Source organism: Tauraco erythrolophus, chromosome 3 (genome assembly GCF_009769465.1).
Source record: "Tauraco erythrolophus isolate bTauEry1 chromosome 3, bTauEry1.pri, whole genome shotgun sequence".
NCBI lineage: Eukaryota > Metazoa > Chordata > Aves > Musophagiformes > Musophagidae > Tauraco > Tauraco erythrolophus.
Genome location: NC_141467.1, coordinates 36,541,839 through 36,567,374, shown reverse-complemented (window position 1 = coordinate 36,567,374; position 25,536 = coordinate 36,541,839). Strand labels below are relative to the sequence as shown.

Here is a 25,536-nt window from a genome sequence, read left to right as displayed (position 1 = left end):
TAATGTGCTCAAACAGAGCAATAATAAGGCTAAGTTGTGTCTGAAAATTGTCACCTCCATCAGCACGGCATTGGATCCTAGTGCTAACCACAATACTGTGTCTCACTTCTTGAGCTGCCGACAGATACGCTTTCAGTCTTTAAAAATGAGGATGTGAGAACCTGGAAAAATGCTGATTTGAATAATTGCATCCTACTTATCACAGTGTCAGTAATGGAAGACAATGTTGCTGTGTATGTAAAAAGCTGTGAAATTGTCCCTGCAGAAGATGATGGGTAGTATTATTCATTCTTATTTGTTTAGCTGAATTTAAAAATGAGCCTAGAAGAAAAAAAAATAATTTTGGATATTGAGTAAACAGGATGTATTTTATACCCATTTTTATACCATGTATAGTATGCTTAATTTGAAAAAATGAAAATCAAATGTAAACATCAATATTCTAATAATATTAAGGTAGGAAATTGGAATAATCCTTAAGCTTCTATCTTAACTAATGCCACTGTGCTTTTTAGTGTTGTTGAACGCCACACTCAAGGAACAAACATTTTCCTCTGTTGAACTTTCTTGGTGCTGTCATTTTGTACAGCAATACGAAACACAGAAGCCTCTAAACTAAGAAACCTATTCCTTTTGTTTTTCAGCATCAAAACAATGATTCCCCCGGGGGAATGCCTATATGCTGGGAGGAAAAGGAGGAAACCCATTCAGAAACAGTTAAGTATCATATTCATCAGGAGGCATCTTCCTCCAAACACACGTGCTAGAAATGAGGTAGAAGAAGGAGTCCCTTCCTGCCACGGTCCGCTGACACAGGAGAGACTTAATCTCTTTCTCTGCAGCAAGAAGCCCCTGGTCAGGAGGCTGGCTCTTCATGGCTAAGACTGGCTTCAGAAAGGATGCTGAGCATGGGTCCTTAGCCATCACTAGGCGTCCCAGAAGGAGGCCGGTGGTGGTTGTGCTGTGTATTGCAGAAGGACAGCACTTTTTCGTAGATAGAAGATACTGATGGACTAAATGTCACCTGGGCAATGGGGCGGAGAGGTGGTGACCACCTCCGCACTTCTGTGTCCTCCTCCACCCGTTCAAGGAGCCTTTTGAGAATCTGCGTGTCGAGTGGCACCAGCGCGCCGGCATTGCACTCCCCCCTTCCCCCTTCCTTGGCTTAGCCTTGCTTGGGGCATCACTAAGCCCAACATGTGCGAGCCTGGAAAGTGGGTCAGTTCAGCCAACTGAAAAAGCAGACTGGTGACTCACTTTTTGCATAAAGAACACATCATTTTCAAACCACTATTTACTGTCAGATCACTTTCATTAGGCGAAAAATGGGAGAGAGGAGCGGTATGTGTGAAGGCAGAGCAGAAACAGAAAAAAGGCAATGGGAAGTTGTTACTACAAGATACTTGAAACGGGAGGGAAAAAAGGTTGCTATCACTCAAATGTAAAATGATTTCCAGATGCCATAAACCACGCTGTGAAATGAAGCTTTTTAATATAATCATCCCACATCTTCTGTGTTACACTTGATTATATGGTTATGTACTGTGTTAAAATTATGAATTAGCACTGGTGGCCTTCACAGACAATTTAAGGATGAGAAAGTAACTAAAATAGATTTCCCTACTTTCAGTTGTTCAGAACTTCTAAAAATAACCCACTTGGCTTAAAACTGTATGTATTGGTCTAAAGTCAAAGGGGAGTTTCTCTGAATGTTTGAGTGAAATCTGTTGATTTTGTTTGGATTTTGGAGAGTATTTGCACATGAACCACTTGTTCCCACTTAAAAAAAAATTCTTTTAGTGTGAAATATATCATAGGTGACAATTTCAATAGACAAAGTTAATGACATAAGAAAATGATTCTTCCTGAAAAACTTGAGCATTAAATCCAAAACATGCGTAATATTTCTGCACTACTGTTCAAGTATGGATGTGGATATTTAGCTTTATAACTGCATGAGGTATGGAACCACTCCAGTACATGAAATTGCCTCTGTGCAGAACTGTTTATGAATCATAACTTTTGTGAGAAACTGAACTTTTTTGTGAGACTTGCAGTTGCTTTGAGAAACATTAAGCTTTGTATTTGGAGTGTATATACTAGCTAGAATAACCTCTCTCAAAGATGACTTCTAGATAAATGCAATGGCTAAGAAAACCACTTGTTAACAAAGGATGTAAATGTCCTCGGGAGCCTTTTATGAAATTCTGGCTTCAACAACATCAGAGGCAAATTCTCACTGAATTGGATGGAGCCAAGTTTTCTCCTTCTGGGCCGTCATCAGTAATGCTACCCTGAAAATAGCTTTGCTGTGAGATTGCAGTACAGGTACCTGAGCATGAGCTTATCCAGGCAGGACATACGCAATTTTGGTCAAGAAACTTGTTTTTGGTTAAAACAAAGGGAATTGTATGCTTTGGATTATTAGACTGTTGAGCTCTCACACTGGAGACGGCCCTCCATTTTCTGTGATTGGTTACTTATCACTTGCTGAGGATGATTTCTCAGTTCCTAGCAACGCTGGTATCTTCCTCAAACCTTATCTCTTTGTGGGCTTGATCTCTGGTAAGCCTTTCCTGTTCTCATTCCCTCACTCAGGGACTTCCTAACTCTGATCTAAAGAGGCTCTGAATGCCCAAGACCGACTGGCTGACAAAGGTTCTTTCACGATCTCTGTCCTTCAGTCCTACAGACCTTGCTGACATTTCAGGTCACTGAGATATCTTTTACTTTATGCTGCCTTAAATAATTTATCTAAAATTTAGAAGGGTAGACATAGCCTATTAACTGAACAGTATATTTAACCGTGATTTTGATCCATGTCATACCATTTTTGTTACGGCTTTTTTTTCTCTTCTTCGATAGCACAGGACATTTTCCTCCATGGCCTTGTTCTACCTTTTTCCTTGTCATTCTGATAATGAACCATGGTAGATACTGCCACCTGTTCTGGGAGAAGTATTTGTTCAGTTGAAAAACTTTATTTTTCACTGGAAAAAAAGTTGATGGGAATCCTTTGGCCAGTCCTAATAACAATTCCTCTCTTTTTTCCACTAATAGCCTCTAGAAACTTAACTTTCTCTTGACAAAGTAAGAAGTGAGCTCAGGTGCCAGTCTGAGCAGGATACTTGGATTTCTGTAGGGACTAATGGATTAGTCCTTTTGAAGGCCAGGACTCAACGGACAGATGAGAAGCTTTCCCCTTTGCAGAACAACTGGGACGTTCATGTCTGCCCATACTCAGTGCATCCCAGGAGGCCAACCCTTTGCCCCTCCACCAGCTTTTTGTGATCAGGCTGTCAAGCCAGGTGGTGATCCTGCAGCTGGCTTTTAATTCAGGATGCCACAGAATGATATTTCTCACTACTTTTGTGTTTTTTCAGGCGTAGAAATTCTATTCTGAGGTAGTTTTACAGAATAGTAATGAAAATGTATGAAGAAGCTCCATGGGAGAATGCAGAGACCCACAAGTCTGTGGAAGAATCAGTGGAAAAACTTGTTTTACGAGGAGGACCTAGTATGTTTCAGTCTTCTTCTCTACACAGAACTAGGAGAGACTATCTTAATTTGGTTGCCATTCTTCAGACAATACATCTGCTTCAAATTCTACTGCAAATAAATCAAAACCCCTAGCTGTTCTCCTTTTGCCCCAGAAAGCTTCCCAAGAAGCCCCAATAAATGTGGTCTACACTAAAGAATTTTGGCTTTTATGAAACCAATTCAAACACCTGGAGCTTGGGTTGATTGAAAAATTTCCATCAGATATGCTTTTCAGACAGAGAACCAGAGTTTTGACTAAAGGAAATATTTTCTACCAAGTGTTTGTTTCCTGTGGAAATCTAACATTTTACTGGTAATTCAAGCCTGTAAAAACTACAGAGATCTTGTTTTTAACCTCACACTAAAATCACTGTGCTGAAATTAATACTTATATTAGAGATGCTAAGGCAGCACTTCAGGACAGTTACCATTTGAGAGCTTCAGCCACTCCTTTGTCACAAACCCTGGCATCTGTAAAACTCTCTTGCTCTGCAAAACATTTCTTGTAATGTTTTACAGCTCTTTAAAGGCAAGCTACAGCTGCCCTAGCTCTGAGTGCATCTGTAACTGCTCCAAACTGCCCACTTCAGCCAGAAACGTACCAGTGCCAGGGTAAACAGAGACCTCAGGAGGTGGAGCTCTCTTCTGCTTCCTAGTTCTCATTTCAAGGCCCTCTGCGGCATAGCCCTTCCTCTTGCTTGGTATCACGCTATCCCACCTCTCATCTGCTCTGCCAGTGTGATGTCTTCTTGACCGTTAGTTCTGCTTCCGTCATTCCTTACTGTGAAGACCCAGAAGACATAGAAGGTGGCAAAGGGCCCCTTTTCCTTCAGTTTTCTCTCAGTTGGTTCTTTTCTTTCATAGAGGTGGTGAACATCTGCACATACACAGCTGGCACTGGAGCTCAGCTCTGCCAGGATACCTGTGCGATGCCCAAGCACAGCTCAGTGGCTGTGGGTGTTGGTCTCTATGTTCATGATAATCATCTTGCTGTTACTTTGCACTTAGTCTATCTGTTGAATCTCATGGTCTCTCTCTTTCTTCCCTTTCCCTTCTCACTGAAAGCTTGTCATCATAGTAAACGATTAGATTTTTCTCAGTTTAGATCATCTGCTGGTTTCAGCATACTTTCAAAACTTATTCAGAGTGAACTTTTCGTTAACAGGGTAGGGCTCCCTCAGAGGGTAGTGAACAGCAGACAGAGCTGTAGCTGCAGGAAATTCCTCTGCAAGCTCACCAAACTGGTTTACACTACTGGCAGTCTGTGTGTCACGGGCACACTGAATCATTAAAGTGCAAATGGCTCAATGCCTTACGTAGTACTGAAACAGAAAATGTTCTCTGCACCAGCTCCCGCGTGCAGTTCCTACCAAACAGGGACTGGTGGTACGGGTCTTGTCCAGTTACAAGTATTTGTTAATGCAGAGCAGAATGTGGATGGTTTAACAGCGCAAAGAAGGAATTGCCAGCTTTATTGTTTTAATTGCATGTGCTACTTTATTGTAGTAGTGTTATATGAAAAGCAGAGTAAAAGAGGTATCATAAGAGTGAGTGCTGTGGCTCTGTTTAAAACTGTTTTACACAGTTTAAGAACCCCCGTTGTAGCACAAACACAAGAAGCACCTTATGCTTTCAGCTCAAAATAAGGGCTAGAACTTCCGTTTGCCTCGAAACAGCTCATTGAAGAATTTTCCTGCCTGCCCTTTTCTGTGTACGGGTAGCTAAGGTAGCCTTTCCATGGGACATGCATTGTTTTAAATCGTATCCACTTGGCACTTAATTACCATTTACATCAAACCCCTGTTTGTTTGGATTCACTCCCTTACTGAATCATTTCCTTGAGTTTTCAGGAAGACTCTGTCCTGAGCTTTCTCCTGTAGTCTTTTTACACCATTCCCTGCTGTCGTGGTTCAGCCCAGGCGGCAGCTCAGCCCGCAGCAGCTGCTCGCTCGCTGCTCCGCTCAGTGCGGTGCCAAGGAGAAAAACGTAACAAAGGGCTGAGGGTTGAGAGAGCAGGGAGGCATCACCCACCGACCATGGCCCCGGGTGAAACGGACTCGGCTTGGGGACAAATCAGTTTAATTTGTTAACAGTTACTTCAGAGAGGATAACAAGAAACAAAGCCAGATCTTAAAAACACCTTCCCTCATCCCTCCCTTCTTCCCGGCTCTGCCTTCTCTTCCAGTGGCACAGGGACAGGGAATGGGGGAGTTAAAGGTCAGTTCGTCACATGTTGTTTCTGCTGCTCCTTTCTTAAAGGAGGAGGACTCTTTACACTCTGTTTTCCTGCTCCAGTGGATCCTCTCCTCACAGGACAGTCCACAGATTTCTCCAACGCCAGTCCTTCCCACAGGATGTAATCCTTACCCATTGGATTGCTCCAGTGCGGGCTTTTACCACAGAGTCATGGGTTCTTAGGGAGCGGCCGCTGGCTCCGATGTGGGTTTTCCATGGACTTCAGATGCATCTCTACTGCGTCGTAAGCCTCATTCTCTATGACCTCCCTCAGGATCAGGCATCTCTGCAGCACTGTGGGCTTCTCCACGGGCTGTGGGTGGATCTCTGCTCCATCGAGTCTGTCATGGCTGCAGGGGGATCCGGCCGCCTCATCACAGGCTGCAGGGGGATCCCAGCTCCAGCACCTCCTCTCGCTCCATCTGTGCGGCCGTTCCCCTCAGATCTCAGCCCTGTCTGGATGAACTCTGCCCAGCGGCACCCCGGGAAGCAGGGCGCTTCAGTGTTCTCCAAGCAGCGGCGCCGCAGCCATCTCCAGCCAGTGGCGCTGGCCCAGCGCGGGCAGCCCCTGCCTCCCCTCTCTCTTCACTGCAGGTCCGAACCACATTTCCGGCTCCTTCATCCCTGTCTTAAATAGAGCATTGGCAGAGGCGCTGATGGGCTCAGCCCTGGCTGAGGAGATGGGGGTCCAACCTGGTCAGAGGCCGGTCCCACTGGTTTTGGAGCCTGGGAAGTCACAGGGGCTGAAGCCCCTCTCCTGCTGCCAAACCCCTTTCACAGAAACCCAGCACACCTGCAATCTCCAGAAAACTGTTCCTTACGCTCGGAACAAATGCAGTCCACAGAATCATCTCAAACCATACCTCTGTGGCACACAGCAGTCACTATTTTATGTGACAAATAGGCTCGAACATTTTCTATTTCTATTCCATGTTAGTCTTGATGATTTTTACCCCTTGAACTCATCAGTCTAATTTTTCTTACTGGAATTATTTTTTTTTCTGTCCTCAATTGCTTCCTTGCTTCAGCTGGTTTGTCAGATGTAAAGAGCAATTACTGAAAGCTTATATTCTTTAGCTTCTGCTCAGCTATAGGCTATATTCCTACATGCTGGAGGGAGGGAATGCCATCCAGAGGGACCTTGACAGGCTGGAGAGATGGGCCTGTGAGAACCTCATGAAGTTCAACAAGGCCAAGTGCAAGGTCCTGCACATCGGTCGGGGCAATCCCAAGCACAAGTACAGGCTGGGTGGAGAATGGATTGAGAGCAGCCCTGAGGAAAAGGACTTGGGAGTGCTGGTGGCTGAGAAGCTCAACATGAGCCGGCAATGTGCACTGGCAGCCCAGAAAACAAATCGTATCCTGGGCTGTATCAAAAGGATTGTGGCCAGCAGGTCGAGGGAAGTGATTCTGCCCCTCTACTCAGCTCTCGTGAGACCCCACCTGGAATACTGTGTTCAGCTCTGGAGTCACCAACACAAGAAGGACATGGAGCTACTGGAGCAAGCCCAGAGGAGGGCCATGAAGATGATCCGAGGGCTGGAACACCTCTGTTATGAAGACAGGCTGAGAGAGTTGGGGCTGTTTAGCCTGGAGAAGAGAAGGCTTCGGGGTGATCTTATAGGAGGTTTCCAGTACCTAAAGGGGGCCTACAGGAAAGCTGGAGAGGGACTTTTTACAAGGGCGTGTAGTGATAGGACAAGGGGCAATGGATTTAAACTGAAAGAGGAGAGATTTCTATTAGATATAAGGAAGAAATTTTTTACTTTGAGGGTGGTGAGGCACTGGAACAGGTTGCCCAGAGAAGTTGTGGATGCCCCATCCCTGGCAGTGTTCAAGGCCAGGTTGGATGAGGCTTTGGGCAACCTGGTGTAGTGGAGGATTTCTCTGCCCATGGCAGGGGGGTTGGAACTAGATGATCTTTGAGGTTCCTTCCAACCCTAACCATTCTATGATTGTATGAAAATTACTGCTCTCCACAGGTCAGCTATCCTTTTGGTGTCATAGTGAGGATGGCTGAGCTTCAGAGTTTACTCAAAAAAAATCAATGCCCACTATATGCGCTCTGTTTTGAAAAACAGTCAGCTCTGGAAAAGTGAAAAAAAGTATTCCTTCTTTGTTGATTGCCTTATTTGTTGCATATTTGCTCTCTCTTCTAGAGGAAAGTTACTTATTGATCTCAATCAACAAAATCTCCCCCATGTTTTTCAAAGCAACTCCTTGTGGTATTGAAGGGCCACATACCAGTTTTAGTAATTTTGAGTGAAAAAGCAGGAATTATATTTTTTCACTGACACCTACCTCAAACATTTTTTCATTCATTCTGTCCATCAATGTTGTCCTGTTAAAACAAAGTAGAGGTTCTCAGAAGTAGCAATGAATTTTTCATACCTAATTTGGCTTAAGAGGTTTTAATTTAGCAGCAATCACATGCACGAAACTGTGATTTTTTTTACTAATTCCTAAGCACAAAATTATTTTTTAATCACCATTACAATGATAAATTAAGATTGCACTTGCAAGAGAGAAACATGCAAATGTTGTAATTTAACCCTTTAACCACCTTGTGAAATACTAATGCTCAAAATTTAAATTATAACTGGAAAATATGGTAAACGTGTGGAGCATGGAAATGCAGTAGTAAAGTGCTACGAATAATTTTACTCTGACTCTCCACTGGAGCACCGTCTCAGCTACATAAGGTTATGATCCTTGCCTTTAGTGAGGTGAAAATGGAAACTGTTACCACATCTGTACTTTCCTTGCCCACTATTTCTGATTATTGAGTATTTTTCCATCTTTTCCTCCTTGATCTTTCTCTCAATATCTCTTATTCTGGAGAAGATGCCTCAGGCGGAATGTGGCAATATGCTGCAGTAAGAACTTGAACATGATGAGCATTACGAGAGCAAATGGAGAATCCGCAGACCCAGTGCTAAGTCCTCTGGGAGATGCTAGCTCAGCTATAGCACTGGGATGCTGCACTGCCTCTGAGATCATGGATCTGTGGAGTTTATGGCTCCAGTGGTCTGTGGCTCTTTCCTGGGTAGCACACTTGACTATTGCTGGGTCCAGCAATAGCTGCCTGCTGGAGATAACCACCTTCTCAATCTTACTGCTCAGGTCTTCGTGCTTAATTGGTAAATTTGCGCTTCAGCACTGACCACCCCTCTCTGTCTTGCTGGAAATCAGGTTCCCATGACTGTGTGCGAGGGCACCAACTTTTCCTTTTCTTCCTTTCAAGAACAGCGTCTTATGCGTTCTGTGAGAAGAATATCAGTGGACATCCCAAAATTGGGTTTCCTCATTTGTGATGTATTTCATCTTAATGTGTTTTCACAATAGTTTTTCTGAGGTATCTGGTCCTGTCCACTGCATGAGAGGGAGATGAAATGAGGATGGATTAGGAGTGCTTGGCTTAGAAATCCGAGTTACATTAGTCTTTATGTTTTGGGAGGAATATCAATATTCTTAAGAGAGAAACCAAATTCTTATCTTTGTTATTACTGATGTGGGAAGGTAAATGTGAGAACGTTCACAGGATTTTTGAGCTTGAGGAAAGAACGTCTCTTCACCTTGCTTCCTATACTTCTTAAAATCATGACTAAAGTCAGACTCTTTTCTTAATTATCTCCTGACCCATAGGTTAACTTTGAGTCATTAAGTGTAGGGAACTAAGATGCTTTGAATGAATACAGTGGGTCTTGAATGAGTTCATACATTAGTCACGGTAATTTTCCTCTACTGTTCTGACCCTCATTTGTACAACATAGATGAGAAATTGTTTTTCCTAGTATTGGCTAGAACATGAAGATAGTACCCATTCCCCTAAGGTGAGAGGTTCCTGAGTAAGAGATATCAGTTCTTTGTCTGTTTTTCACTTGGCAGATGTGAAAAGAGAGGCCAATGTCCATGTCTTTGCACTATGGCAAATGCAGAATGGTAAATCTCTTTTTGGCAGGGGATAGAAACTTTAAAGATTTCATAGAAGCTAGATTAAATATACCTGTTATCAACTAATTGTAGGCAACATCTCAGTCTCCAGTTGTATTGTCTGGACATAAAACAGGTAATCACAAATGTGTTCTCCACCACAGAAGGCCTGCAGTTGGGAACGAAAAATCAAATCCTTCAAAGAGACACAGGGACCGTCTCAACGCAGAACTGGACCATCTGGCCAGCCTCCTTCCTTTTCCACCTGACATCATATCGAAGCTGGACAAACTTTCCGTCTTGCGCCTTAGTGTCAGCTATCTCCGAGTCAAAAGTTTCTTTCAAGGTAGGTCTCTTTAAAATATCGTTATCCCATTAAAAGTCTTCCTCTAATTTATTTCTGCTTTGTACTAAACCTGAGTAATATTAATAAGAAGTATTATATTGGTAAAGGAAGAAAAAATATACCTATTATTGAACTTATTTTGTGTACGGGATGTTGCATTGGAAATTTTGTGCGTTTCCTCCTTTGCCATTTATGTGTTTTTCACCAAATAATGGGATAATCCCCACCCTTCCTCAGCAGGCTTTAGGAAATGGGAAAACACGACGGTAAAATCCCTAAATAGGCAAAGAGGCTTGAGGCAGATGTAATACCTGCAGATACTTTGCACTCCCTTTTTGAAGCTATTATCATGCATTTTTACAGTGCCTCTTCAAATACAATTTGAAAGTCAAGCAACTACCGTATTACCTGTGTTTGCTGTATGCCAAGAGGAAACAGGCTTGCTTGAAAGGCTAAAAAGATCACTTTCTTTCAGGATAAGCGAGATCCAAAGTTTAAAGTGTTGACTAAAGCTGTGCTAGGCTACACTTTGTTTTTGTAGCTGTCTGGCACAGTGAACAATGAAAGCCAAATGTGCATGTTCAGATGTATGTAATAAGAACTCTTCTAAATTTGCAGACAGTTTTAGTTTCTTCTGTTGCTGAAGAGAGTTCATAAAAGCAAAATCCAAATTAGAGAATTAACGATGAAAATCCTCTCTAGAATTGTTTAAAAAAAGAAAAAAGAAAAAAAAGCATATTTGAAGGAGTGTAATTGACCAAAACTTCTAGGTGGACTGCAGAGAAGTGTTGTATTATGGACATTATTTTTTCTTTACTACTACTTACTACTCATTCCTGTTACTATTCTTTATTATGCACAGCGTATACGAGGGAGCCCTATATTTTTTTTTGTTTTGACTGGAGGATAGTATCTGTTGGTTGGTTTCTTGCTTTCGAAATATATTCTGGTATAAAAGAAATGCCAGTTTGAAGAGACTTTGGCAGGCTGAAGGGCATTTTACGGGCTGACATCAGATTACAGATGGTGATATTACTGATAGCAGGAGCCTCCCGTGTCAACTGTGGCAGCTGGTTGCCCAGCCTCCAGCATCCTGCAGTTTACGGAGTGCCTCTCTTTCCCTTTGAACAGATACCTGTGTCTTACGGCCTCTTCCTCTGAGCCTTACTTTTGTTTCCCATGGGTTCACAAGCAGTAAGCTGTCTTCAGCTGCCCTTACTACTCTTCGGTGGGAGTTTCTATGATTTGTTGTCTCCTTTTTTTTAAAGGGATGGGATAAAAGGAAAACAAATAAAGCCAGACTTCATGACTCTGAAATGTTCCATGTTTTGAGAGATTTCATTTAATTTAATCCCCAAATTACCTAATTGAACAGATAGTTTGTGTTCCCTTCATTCTTATTTTTAAATGTTTACATCATGAAACTAAGGTTACAGAAAGCATTGTTTATAGTAAAGGAAGGAAACTACATACCATTTTAAGATGAGAGCAGGCTGGAGCTTCAAAAGGGTGGAGTGGAGGAAAGGTGAGCCATGGAAACAGAGCTGGGTGAGGAATGGGTGCTAATGTTTGGGTAAGAGCAGGAACTGCAGCCTCAGCTTCACAGCATGTCATGATCTACTTCCTTGTAGTTGTGGAGAACTAAGGCAGAATCTGATTTTTTTTTTAAACAAAAGCTTTGGTAGGAAGTCACCTAAGAAAAGCAAAACATGTCCATCCCAATGCTTCCATCTTTGTTGTGGACAGAAGAGCAGAAATGGCTTGTTTGTGGCTTTTTAAATCAAAGGATGGCACTAAGTTGTGAGCTGTTATAAACACTGTGAGGACAGAGAACAGACCAGTGACATACAGTGATGTTAGAAAATTGGATAAAACAAAATGTATCTGGAAAAACTGACCTAGCAAATCTGTACTAATTCACTCAGGGAAAATTAATCTAAAGCAACTGGTGTTCAATAGAAGAGAGAAACCTGGAAAAGAGAACATAAAAACAATAATCGAGGAGGCACAGTGGTCAGCAAATTGTTCCATGCTTGCAATACGATATGTTGACATAAACAAAAAAGCCAAGTGTGGATTTTGGTCTGTTTGCCCAGAGGCAGCATGTCACTACACAGGAAGGTTATAATCCCTCTCTGCATGAGACCAGTGTGACTCCATCTGGAATACAGCTTTCTGTTGTGGGCATCTCCTGGTCACAAGGGCATTAGTACATATTAAGGGGTTTGGAATAAACACAGGCAAGAAACGACTATGAAGTTGGATGGACAAAAAAAAAAGGAGTGAAATTAGCTCGAATGTATACAATTTATATGCTTTGGCTGTTTGTCTTCATAGGAGAGAAAGATGAGAAGGGAAGGAATTGCTTAGGATATTTTAGAGTGGCACAGTGGAGGACCCAAGGAATGACAATAAGCAAGCTGGAGTTTGTCCTGAGTATCAAGCAAGATATATCTTGTTCTTGCAGAACAATGAGTTCCATTCAGATATCCAGTATTCCTAAAACTGATGCAGTGAGATTAAGGGCGTTCAAATTTGTAATCTATGACACACAGGCATGTGCACCTTTTGTTTAAAATACTGTTCTGTTGGTTTTAAGGAATTCAAGCTTAAATTCCATGTTTTTAAAAAGAGCTTGTAAGAATGCTGTTTGCAGTTTTTTAAAAATCATGAATAGTGCTGTTTGACACAGAAGTTTATATATGACATTGCAGATTCAACCCGTAACAGTTCAGCAATTCCTGTGACAATTATAATTATACACCTTCGACAGTCCCAGCGGTTTCTGGACATACTCATTTACTTACCACTAGGTGTCCTTTCAGCAGCTACTCTGCAATACTCGGTGTGTTAACACAAATGTTGTATTTGTAGAAGTCAGTAGACAATTAAAAGGTAGGGAGTGACTTCACCGTATTGATTTCAAGTATGAAAATCATTTTGCAGGGAATTAGGTATTAGGGGACAGAGAATATTCATCAACCATCTATTCCATCTTTAGTGACCGTTACAGGTTAGTACCTTGAAAACCGTATGGCCAGTTCATCTTAGTTAAGTTGTTTAAGCAAAGGTCTGGTTCTTTTCTCAGTTTAGATCCGGTCGTTGAGACCAAATTTTCTACTATTCAGTTTAACAGTCACTATGGTGGATTGCCTCCCTTATTCTTAGCAATGTTTTCCTTTGGCTTCAGAACAATTGCTCTGTCTATTTGGTTTACAGTCTTCCTATTTCTGCTGTCAGTTGCAAGTGGCTCTATTAATAGCCCCACTCGCCCCAAGCTATATGCATTTAGTCATTTTGCATTTTACTGATAAGCACTTCAAAATGGCTTGCAGCAGTAACCTTCCAGTCCCACCGGATCTCTTGTTTGAAGCAGCACGGATCTGAACCAGTGGTTAGACTGAGAGACATCAGCTAGCTACAGGAAGCTGTGCTGGTCATTTGGCCCTGACAAAAGTTTGCCCTGGGTGGGGCTCACTGTGAGAGTGGAGTGGTACTTAGTGGCTGTGACCACTTGAGCTTGCTGGGCCTCTGTCTTGGCCATATTCCATCTTGATTAATTGTAGTCTGTCTTCCTTTACCACTCTTGACAGTACATCCTTTAGTACCTCTTGTTTCTCAGTTTTTCCACCGGGAGAAAAACGGTGGTCTCACTCCGCTTCAAAACCAACTCCTTTTGGTTGATCGTTTAAATAATTCCCTTCTAGTATAGGTATTAATTTTGTAAATTAATGTAAAAAGAATAGCACCTTGTTCTTCTAGCCTCTCAGATGCTTTCTGAGAGACAGCTAACTTGAGCTTCCCAGTACCTGTAAGGAAAATACTTATGACAATTTAGATAGGGCAATACAGTTACAACTAGGGCTTAAATCTCCTCATCTTTCAGTTCTCAGTGTGAGAACTTTTCCCAGATTATAGTTTCTTAAGTAAACTTGGACCTCTGTCTAACAAGATTCTTCAGTTTACTGACGAAAATATTGTGAGACAGTAGCAATAGCCTTTTTAAAGTTATGAAGACATGTAATGTATATCATTTTTCCCATCCACATGTCTAGTTGTAGAAAGTAATTTATGTGGTGTAACATGGTAAAATATCCTTGACAGACTGCTGATTTCTACTTCTTTTTTGTCACCTTTAAGTCTTTACAAATAGGTTGTTTCGTACTTTTATCCAGTATTTTTCTAGGGATTGAAGCTCAGCTTAGTGGTCCTAGTATTCTTTGGTTTCCTCTTCCCATGCTTTCCAAAGATAAGATCCATGTTTGTCCTCTTGTAGTCTTTCAAAATCTCCCTTTCCTATCGTGATTTCTGATAGACTGCTAGCTGATAGCTCTGAGAGTGCTTCAGCTCATTCTCACATTATGCTGCAATGCGTTTCACCAGGTGCAGCTAACTTGCACAAATTAAACTCATCCAAACACCTGAGGTGCTGGCCTCGTTGCTGGTGTTTAGTAGCACGAACTGCCTGATCCTAGCTGGTGGAAGCAAGAAGAGGCAATAAGCACTTAAACCTTTCTTATAGCTTTCTCTCTGCTCAGTAGCAGAAAACTTCCTAAACTTGTACCGTTTAAGGAATTCCAGCATGCTTTTTATAACTTTCACTTTCTTGCTACATCTCATTTTATGCATTAGCTTTTCTTTTTTTTTTTCTTCTTATACATTTGTGCTTTTTAAAATTTATTTTTAAAAAATATTTTTGTGAGCTTCCAGTCATTGAAGAACTTAGGATTTTGTTAAGATGATCTTTTATTTCCAGCTCTTCACTGCCACTGAGATAGTTTACACTTATCCCCTACACATTGGTTTGTTGAAAGAACATCCAACTCTTACTTCCCTCAGGTATCTGTCCTCTGAGATTTTGCCTTCCAGTTCTCCAGGTGTACTGAGGTCTCCCTTCTTTAGGTCCAGTGTCTTCATGTTTCTGTGCCTTGTATTGCTGCTGCTGGAAAAACCATTGCTTCCAGGTCACGTTCACCAAGCTGCCCTCCCTCCTTCTAACCCGTTTCTCCCCTTCAATTAAAGCTCTTTTATATATTTATTTTTTCAGTTCTGGCAGGATAGCACACACTGTGTGGTTTCTGTCTCTCTTCTGATTTAGCATTTATGTTGGTGGGTCATTTCCTTTTACTCATTTATGTGTTTGGTGTGATCCAATTCCCACCAATGTTTATCTTTAATGGAAATTAGATTTATCCCTTTTAAGAAGCAAGCAACAAAGGATTCCTCCCAGCCGGCCTGATTTTCAGTATCCTCAGTTATTTGCAGTCTGTTCCAGTTTTCATCTCCTCCTACTGCATCCATGGCCGTTGATCTCATAGCCCAATAACATACATGGACTTCTTGCTACTTTGGTTCAGATTCCTTAGGTTCATTCATTAGATTCTTTAGATTAGGCTGTCCTAAGGAAGAACAGCTATTATTTATTGTAGTATTTGAATATTTAGTGCTGCAGTCCACACTTCATAGCTTGCAGACCTCTTTCTGATATGACACGCACTCACTATCTGATGTGACGCTCACAGAAAATTAAGAAATTAAAACTTGAGGTGGGTAAGGAAGCAAAGAATGACGTCGCTTTCAGTGAATTACCTGTGCCGTAATGCTATTCAACACTGCTTTATGAGTGCTGCTTACTCAAAGCTCTTGGTCTGAGGATCCAGGATTCCGCTGCAGTACAAGCGGAGGGGTTATCAGGCATCCCTTTTTTTCTCCATTGTCTCTCCCTAACATTTCTGTTTTCCCAGGGTTTTCCCTTCAAAATTTCTCATCTGAAGTTGTTTTCTAGATTGACAAATTCTGCTCTTTTGGTATAAATATATTTTTTTAGATTATACTTTATGTAGGCAAGGAAAATTTTTCCACATTTTTCCAGATTTAACTGATTTTGAAAGTAAACTCATACGTTTGAGCTTATTGTTAAAATTATGGCCTGTACTGGATACATTTCCATGGGAAAATGTCTTCTGTCATTTGTTAGCAGGTTGCAGTAGCCTGAAACTTTCCCTTAAATTTAAAACCATAGTCTCAGTGAATCACAGGAGGATTGAAGTTGGAAGGGATCTCTGGAGGTCATCTAGTCCAACTCCCCTGCTCAAGCAGGGCCATCTAGAGCCAGTTTCCCAGGACCATGTCCAAATGGCTTTTGAATATCTCCAAGGAGGGAGACTCCACAACCTCCCTGGGCAACTTGTGCCAATGCTTAGTCACCCTCACAGTGAAAAAGTGTTTCCTGATGTTCGGACAGAGCGTCCTGTGTTTCAGTTTGTGCCCACTGCCTCTGAGCCTGGCTTCATCTTCTTTACACCCTCCCTTCAGGTAATTTATACATGCTGATGAGATTTCCCCTGAGCCTTCTCTTCTCCTGGCTGAACAGTCCCAGCTCTCTCAGCCTCTCCTCTTTGGAGAGATTCTCCAGTCCCTTCATCATCTTCATGTCCTGTCATCAGACTCTCTCCAGGTCCTTTGTACTGGATATATTTAGAACAGATATAGGAAAAGTAAAACAATAAAAGATATGAAATACAAATAAAGATGATAAGAGAGACTATGTTGAGAACAGGATAAAATGCCTAACTCAACAATCATGGACTTATACCTCTTTGACTCCATCTCCTCACTCCTAACGATCTTTTCTTGGTGTGATTTATGTATTGATTTCCATTATGAAAATAATAAGAGGCTTTCAGATTATCAACAAGCCTCTAGTTTTTGATGAAGCCTGTACTTTGAGTTATAAATCTAAGATTTCAGTTGTGTTTTTCTGCTTAGCTGGGATTGAAGCTGATTCCTTGAGTCAATAAGTCCCCAGTATATCTGACCAGTTTGTTTTTTAAAGACATATTCTACTGATTTAGAGCGCTCTCAGTTCTGTCCTCTGAAACAGAATGCCTGAATGATTTCTTTCTTGAAAGAGAAATAAGGACTTTTCTTTTTGCACACATACAAAATGTCTTTAGGGTATCTGTTGCTGTAGTCCACAGTCATAGCTTATTAGATTGTCTGTAAGCATTTAGGCTGTTTAGATTTCTTAGGGCAGCATATTCAATGACTTGCACTGAGAAAGAACCTTCATGGTCAGAGTGGGTAACAGGTAAGGTTATTCCTGCGGCTGCATTGAATCATATTCAAATTACCTCAGCATTCAGAGTGTTTCAGCCAAAAGGGGAGTGTTCATGAAAGAAACGTTTTCCACTCTCTACTGCTCTGTAATTTTACCATCTTCATAACAATATAGCAGTTGAAAAGAGGAAAAAGTTTGCTGCTGCGTAAGTGGAACGTAAGTAAATCTTTGAAGGAAGACCTGCTGTCTGCAAGTCATTATCTAATCAAGTGCTAAAATACTACATCAGTGAAATTTTAATACAAGTGTCAAGACTTTAAGCAGGCTAGCTGCGTATATTCATTCCTAAGATCTGGCAGGACTCATTTCTGGAGAAGTAGCTGCACATTGACTCTCCCTTACATTATCCATTTTCAAACAGTGGATTATTTTGACTAGATTTTTTGACATTTTTAGTTGCCAGAGAGGCCATTTTATCGTGACATGTTGCTTATACCAATGCTTCACTTGTTTCTTTTCCCCTTGTTTCCTGGGGACACCATTCATTCCATGTAACAAATATCTGAGGCTGTTTTGTGCTACATGTCCTCTTAGATAACCTGGAGATCTCTCTGACCCTTGGGAGACCCTTGCTGACTCTTTGAAGAGGACCGTATCTCCTCTTTGTGTCTTGTTGTAAGAGGATGGACCTCCTTCTGCTAGTTGGCTTTCTCTTAGTTTCCTGCAAGCAAGATGGGGTTTGTAGGAGGAGAGTAGATTTATAAGTGGGATTAACTTCAGAATAAGCCTATATTCAGGAAGAACAAGAGGACTCTTAAATTGCTTGAATTCCTGTCACCTTTGAAGACCAAGGGAATATGTTAGTGCAACACTATGTTAAATGTCGTATTCTGAGACTGGCTTTAAATTCCATACTTATTTTTTGAGTAATGGCAGATAAAGGGCCTTAGTTATAAATAAGTGGCAGATCTTTTCCAGTACTCCTTGGGTACTTGTGTCACATGCTGTGTGTTGTTCATATTGTCAGATCTCCAAAGCTCAGACCTGTTAGGCTGAGTCAGTCATTTGCACAAAGAGGGCTGGACTCGATAGACTTTGTGCTGTCTTTGGGAAATACACCATCATTATGATTCTTCTTGCAGAACTTCCTCTTGTGATTCTGGATCTATATTTTATACCACTTTTCTGTTGTTGGGTGCCATTCAGGTGAACATCCCTGTAGGCCTCAATGTTTCTCGTGGTATTGGCAAGAGTCATTATAAAACCAGGGAGTTAGAAATGACAAGTGACGGGAGGGGAATCTTTGAGAAATCTTTGATTTCTCCTGAGGGCATTTGTCACCGGAAGAGTTCCACTGTTTCTAGCAATAGTAGAAGTACACTCAGAACCAGACAATATGGTCACAGACACACATAGTGGCTGGTTTTATAGGTGTTCCCACAAGCCGCAGCCGCTATATTGGTCCAAAGCTAGGGGAAGTCCCAACATACTTAGAGCCGTTAAGTGTGATTCTTTATCTTTCTCCAGCTTGCTTAGTCATTTCTAACCATTCTGATTTGATAGGCTTTTATGCTTGGTTGCATTTGGTTAGCTCACACTATGCATCTCGCATAGCATCAATGTAAGGAAATGTGGGTATGTGGCAAGGGAAAACTGGCCCCATCTAATCCAGTAGACTGATATACACACAGTCTTTTGTATTCAGTGACATTCATCTTGCTCGAGCACTGTGCTTTCTCAATCCTTCCTCTGCAGCTAAGACCCTCCTTGGCCAGCCTGGTACCAGCTGTTGAAATACCCTCATGGTTCCCCATGGGTCAAATTCTATTATCCTACACTATAATGAATTAACTTTTATTGACTTAATTTTCTTCAGTTAAATTGTGTTTGGATGTTGGAGACGGAGAAAGAACTTAGCATAAGTTTAGTTCGACAGCAACCCAAGTTTTCCTTGGTTATGTAAGCAAGATTGATTTTCATCATAGGAAAGACTGTATTTTTACTCCAGAAGTTGCTAGCGATTGCAGTACTCATAGAAAGTCCTAACAATAGTCCTGTCCTAATCACTGCTGCAGTGGATGGGAGGTAGGAAAGCGTTCCCTCAGGCATGAACTTTGGCTTGATTTACACTTGTTCTCAGCTTCATGACTGATTACCATCTCTGAGAGGAAACGTGTTTCTTTACTGTCAAGAAAATGATTTACTTTGTTTCTTATTTTAAACACAGATATGTTTTAAAGGAAAGACAATACCTCTTATCCAACAGAACAAGGAATTTAGCTTGGCATAATATAATTGCATAGGGCTTTGAACACAAATAGGACGAATAGTTTTAGGCTAGAGAACAGTGTGGGAGACTGTCTTTCTGGTTTCTCTTCTTACTTTGCTACTCCCTCACTTTTGGCTTGTAGCACATGGTGAAACTCTCTGCAGAGAACTGTGAAACAATGCAGATGCTAGAGCGGATCCTGTAGCAAGAAGCAGAGTGACTATGTCACTTTGAGGATAAGTCCACATGAAGAGGCACAGCTTAACAGAGTATGTGCCTTGCCATTCCAATGCAGTCACACTTTTTTCCAAGCTCCTGTTATCTCCATGTAGCAGCATAAGACACTGTGTGCCTACATCAGTATCCTTAGAGCTAGCTCAAAGATCTCTGTGCTACACTCCGCCATATCCAGTGCAGACATACCTCTCTGGTGCTTGCCAGATCAGGTAACTTCAATCTTTTGAGTCTGTACAATTATCTTGGCTATGCCAAGGCAGATCTCAAGATGACCCTTGTAGTACATGGAGATGGAAAGGTGCAAACCCATTAATATCTTGAATTAAGATCCTATCATTCAGATATAAATCTAAAACAATGCTTCCTTTATAAGACTTTTTAAAAATAATTTTAATTACAAGACTACCATTTAGCTTCTGGACTTTGTAATGCTTGCATAGAGTCAGTTCATGAAGTTCTGCAATGCTGTCTCGTATGCCTCACTAGTAATGCATGTTGGTTGCTGAGACTCAGAAGTCCATGAGATGCAGTCTGAAGGCTAGGCATGGGGGCAGGGTGAATGTGAAGGTTGCAAAGGTGTGTCAAGACTAAACAAGTGATACTATTTTGAATTGTATTTAAAACCTCTTTTCTCTGTCATGATTTTCAACTGGACTTCATACCTAATACATGAAAAGTAAGCGGGAGGGAAGAGGCTAAAGATTAATAGCCAGATCCTTAACTGGCTTCCATCATCTACTTACCGGATTTTCAAATAAATGCCGTGTTGCTTCTATCTATTAACCACTCACAGATGTGTTTTATTATCCACTTTCAAGAGATTTGTTTTAAAAAACTTCCCTCTTATTCTGCTCCTCAAAGTTCTGCTAATTGTTAGGCCACTGAAGCTCTGAGACTATTGCCTGTCACGTGTGTCAGCATCCGTATTGTCTCATTGAGGTTTTTTTGTGTTGCTCTGTGTTGTCTGTATGTGTCTGCTGTTTCCTGTTTTATACTAGGTATGTGCATGCTTTGTCAGCAAGTCACCCATGTTTTATTCTGAGGGGCGAAGTATGCTTCCATCTCTAATAACCCTGAAGATCCACTAGAATGACTCAACCCAGGGACAAGAGCATGCCAAGGCAAGGAAGAGGGCAATGCTAAGTGACCTGAGAGTTTTTTGTAATTCGTTGTGTCTTTTCAAGATTTTGTTTAGTCTCTGACAAATTCAATTTAAATTTTGTTTACTGATAGCATTTTATTGGCTTTTTTTCATGTACTTAAGGTGCGTGGCGTTTTTTTTTTTGCATACTGTGCTTGGAGTTTTAAATGAGCTTAAAACAAGCAAATTAAATCTAAATTAAATTCTAGCAATACACAAAACATCTCACTAGAATTCAGGTAGGCAGCCCTGGTTAACCTAGTTACTGCTTCAGAAAATGTGTGCCAATATCTGGAAACTCTTATTTTATGTCATGCAACACTCAACGGTAACATCTTCACTGAGTAACAGCCTGAGGCATTTTTTCAGTGTTGACATGGGAGAAAGAACTTATCAGGTGACCTGCAGACATCATTTCTTAGGATTTCTTTAATTTGTTTTACACTTTCTGACCAGTCCTGGAGAAGAATGAGTCTCTTCAGTTCATGCCTTTCAGTCTTCCTTGTTGCGTAATTTCCAAAACAGTTTGGTGTATCTTGGTCTGAATGCTGTTTGTGGGCAAGACTGGCGCTTTCTTTCTTTTGTCCTAAACCCATGTCCATTTGGTTGCCAACATCACTGCTGCTCTGGCAGCCACTGTCAGAAGCACCTGCCAGGATGCCTCGAGGGCTGGCTGCTCCCTAAGGGATGGAGGGTTCGCATGATGTCCATCAGGGACTCCCAACCAGGGCCTGTCCCACCACCGCAGCCAGGAGCAGAGCAGCTGAGGGGCACTGAAGACAGCCCCAAACCCAGGCATTGAACACCTTCCTGGGGTCCACCTGAGGCCACACTCTACTCTCTTCCTCTGTCTTGCCTCTATACCCTGGGGACATCTTGTCCCCCTCCACCATTTCTGGACTGTAACTTCCTTTCTGAACACAATTCAAAGACTGTTGTCCAAATTTTATACCTTCATCGTTTTGTAAGCTGTATCGCAGGCCTTCCTGACATCACCGACATTTGTGCTCCACAGAAGGCATAGCTTCTCTTTCTTGCCTGTTTCTCTGACTGAGGAACTTGCTCTGCCACCTCCATGGGTATCTCCATGCCTGGCCTTTTCCCATTAAGGCCACGTAATTGTAATAATCCTTGCTCATCAAGTCTTTATTCTGATCAACCCTCACTCCTCTTTCCATAGCTTTGACTCTTTATCCTACAGCCATTGTTTATTTTCTTCACATCGTCCTTCATGGATGAAATGCCCTTTGTGACATCATGCTGGGGTTATCCACCAACTCTTCCTGCACAAAAATCTTGTTAGTTACAAGAAGAGCTGCAGGTGGCTGGTAGGTTTATAGAAGTATGAAAGTGAATAAATAAATCAAGGATTTAGTCAGACTTAAAAGTTTATGATGTATCACATTATTTATGTGGCTGAATCTGTGCAAGACATCTGTCTTTCTAGGCTGTGACTAGATCTTACTTAGATGCTTGAGAATCATAAAACATCAAATGGGAGCTGGTTTCTGCAAAGCTTACCTCATTTTGTTCTATGATTAGTCCTACAGTTTGGCTCAATGGATTGCTGTAAGGGACTTGTTTTCATTTAATTGTATTTGGTCTAGTGTCTCTTTTATGGTATTGGAAAGAAAATCCCAACTGGCTAACACAGGTGCTTTTCTTTTCTATCTAATGTAGCAGTATCATGTTAGTCAGTGTTCTGAACATTCACCACTATGAAATTAAATATCTTTTTTTAGATGAGGCATAGCAGATTTCCCTTTATAAATCCAGTTTCAATTTAATTATAATTTTTGGTGTGATCATGTAGAAAATGCAACTGATACATTTTCTAAAATCTTGACATCTATATGAGTAGAAATGGAAGCAGAATGCGTATCAGTAAACTAAATTAAAAGCTTACTAAGAGAAGTTACAAACAGACTTTAAAACTGCCTTCAAAGAAGCTCATAATTTCATTTCTGAAATATGCTATATAACAGTCTTGCCAAACATGTATCACATGGATTTACTGTGTCCCTAAAATTCCATTGAAATCTCCTCAATGTACTCTCTTTTTATATCTGCATGGAACATATCAAGTTGAAGGTATATATAGGAAGTAAATCTCTGCCTGTAGTTTTTTGTTATAATAAATAAAATGTCCGCTATTCCCATTTACCTCTGAACCTGCAACATGAATTGGCTACTTACATATTGGAAACAGCTGAAAGAAGTTGAGAGAAGAGAACTGAAAACAAGAAAAGATCAGATCTAAATCAAAACCCAACATATTTGAAGTTTTCTTTTTCTAGTCCATTAACAACTTCATAGCCACTTTACTAATTGCATAGTTGCAAAACATATGTCACCTTATATTGATCTCATATATTCCCCTGAGCGTTTCAACATCTGTACAGAAAATGCTCTCTTTTCCGTGTTAGTATGATGTTGTATATCAGTGTCGCTGAAAACTTGTCACAAAAACTCTGTATTTTGTTTCAAATAGTTTATTAAAATGATACCGTGCCATCAAATGACCCCTATAAACCTTGTATGGGAAAATGGCCTAATAAATAATACTTTATGAAAACATTTTTTGAGAGGAAAAGTAATCTAACCTAGATAATACATCTTAAACTGATGAATGTAAGGATTTATGTGGAAAATATTCCAATATTTTTTTATGAGGGCTAAGACAGTAAGTGGAGAAAAATGAAATTGCATTTCTTCTTTCCATACTTTTTAATGTCTTATTGTACATCACTGCATAAAGAAAAAAAGGTTGTACATCTTGAAACAAGTAATACTTGTGTGAGGAAATTAGAGATGTTGAAGTTCACAGGAATTACTTTAATAGTTATTAAAGGTTCAGTCATGCAAAGTGCAAAGAGTGCTCTCAAATTACTGTGTTCAACAGGAATTGAGTGTTTTCAGCACTTCTTCAGAACCACCAGAACTGTATAATAATTAAACCCTAGCAATATAGCTCTACATACTTGTTTAAGGGAAGAGTTCTTGTGACCAAATATATACTTGGTGACATGGCAGAGAGTTTGAAGGTATTACACATTATAATATTCAGTCTTCATTCTTATTGATTCAGGCAAGCACTTCAGAAATAATTAATAAATCTGGTAGTAAATGCCATATTATCTGGGGACAGTGATCTACCCTACATTTTTTGCTGATGACTTATGGCTAGGAAAGCAGAGATAATGTCAGTTTGAAGGTTTGCTTCGTGATCACACCTTGTAAGTATCATGGTAGTAATTGAAAATGTCTTTAAAACCAGTGGTGTGACTGAGATAGTCACCTCTGGCAGAATGACGTGGGAGGAGAGGTCAGTTTCTTGACAGAGGATGTGCCACTTGCAGCAGCACTGCAGGGGCACCAAGTTCCAAGAGGTCATTTGGAAAAGAGGAGTGTCTTTATTGTTTCTTGTATTTATCTAGTCAAGTCAAATCAAGTCACGATCTCTAGACAATGGTCAGTGTGCTCATTTTGCATGTTCTAGCTTCAGCAGATATTCCATCTTCTGAAACTCTGAAGATAATGTTCAACTAGTTTAGTGTTAGTTCAGGAAATAAAGTGGAAAGGTTTCTCCAGCTAGAGAAAAGCTGCAATGGCAAACTACAATTTTGTGACTCTCCGTAGGTCTCTTGCCAAATGATACGTACAACAGCATGAAAAACATGTTGGGGAAGACTTTTAAGCCCTGAAACGCCTATAGCAGAGGCTGGGAAACGTAACAGAAACTTTCCAAGGATGAAGAGGACAATGGGAAACCTCATCTCCTTCCCACTGAAGCAATCTGCCAGGAAAGACCTACTGTAGACAAAATTCGGGCCAAAAGCCCCTTCTCAGAAAACAACAGGTTTGGCTGGGGAGGAAACATAAAGACAACTGGTCAAGTGCTTAGTTCCTTACTATGTTTTGCTTAACTTTGGCATCAGTGGAGTAATACAAGTCAGGACTTCAAAACCTGGCCCAGTGTTTCGAAAACTGCATTGTCTGAAGTTAAATATATTTTTAGGAATCAAAGCAAAAGCGCCATTGAAAAGGTTGAAGCCTGGGAGGGATGAGCTGACATCTTCACCACTCCAGTAATTTAGCTGGAGAGCGTTTCGTGCTAGGTAAATTTGGGACCAGCTAACTGTATTGCAGCCAGATTCGCAGTGGTAGCCGGCTGCTGGAGGGAAAGAACACTGGAAAGTGAAATCAGATTTACATGGAGATAATGGGATACATGTGAACAATTTGGGGGATTTTATCAGTGTACTTTCATGTCAAACTTTCAATTAAATCCACCAATTTTGTTTTTCCTGTGTGTGCTTTTGCTGTTTGCCTTGGTGACTTTCCTTCCCTGTTTCAGTGTCTGTAGTTTGCTCATCTGTTTTCTTCTGAAATCTTTAAGAAATATTTTCCACCTCTTCTCTAGTGGCCTTTCTAGAGATAACCTTCCTCACCCCTTTTTAAATGCTTTTGTTTTTTGCATCTTCCTCATCTGTAGATTTTCTTGGTTTCTCCATATAGATTTTTTTTCTTCTTTTCCCATCTTTGCTACAACATTCTCCCTTTTCCCTATATTCCTTGCTTTGTCCCTAAGAGCTTTTTCATACATCTGCCCTCCACCATTCTGGAACTGGATCTCCATCTCTCCTCTTTACTAACAGACTGACTTTGTTGGGAAAGCGATGCTGTCTTTTCTTTGCTAGTAAGACATTGTTCTGGTCTCCTGTTGAGTGAAGGAGTGACCAGGCAAACCTCTCTTCCATTCTTCTCCATGAGGG

General features: G+C 41.0%; 1 protein-coding gene across 1 annotated transcript in view; it reads left to right on the top strand.

The window, feature by feature from the left end:
• The first annotated feature begins 654 nt into the window (after window positions 1–654).
• The window catches only part of AHRR (aryl hydrocarbon receptor repressor), a 68,719-nt gene continuing 43,837 nt past the window's right edge, over window positions 655–25,536 (top strand). Inside the window, 2 exon segments of the mRNA XM_009981143.2 lie at window positions 655–716; window positions 9,873–10,054. Coding sequence (XP_009979445.2) covers window positions 655–716; window positions 9,873–10,054 — 244 coding nt within the window.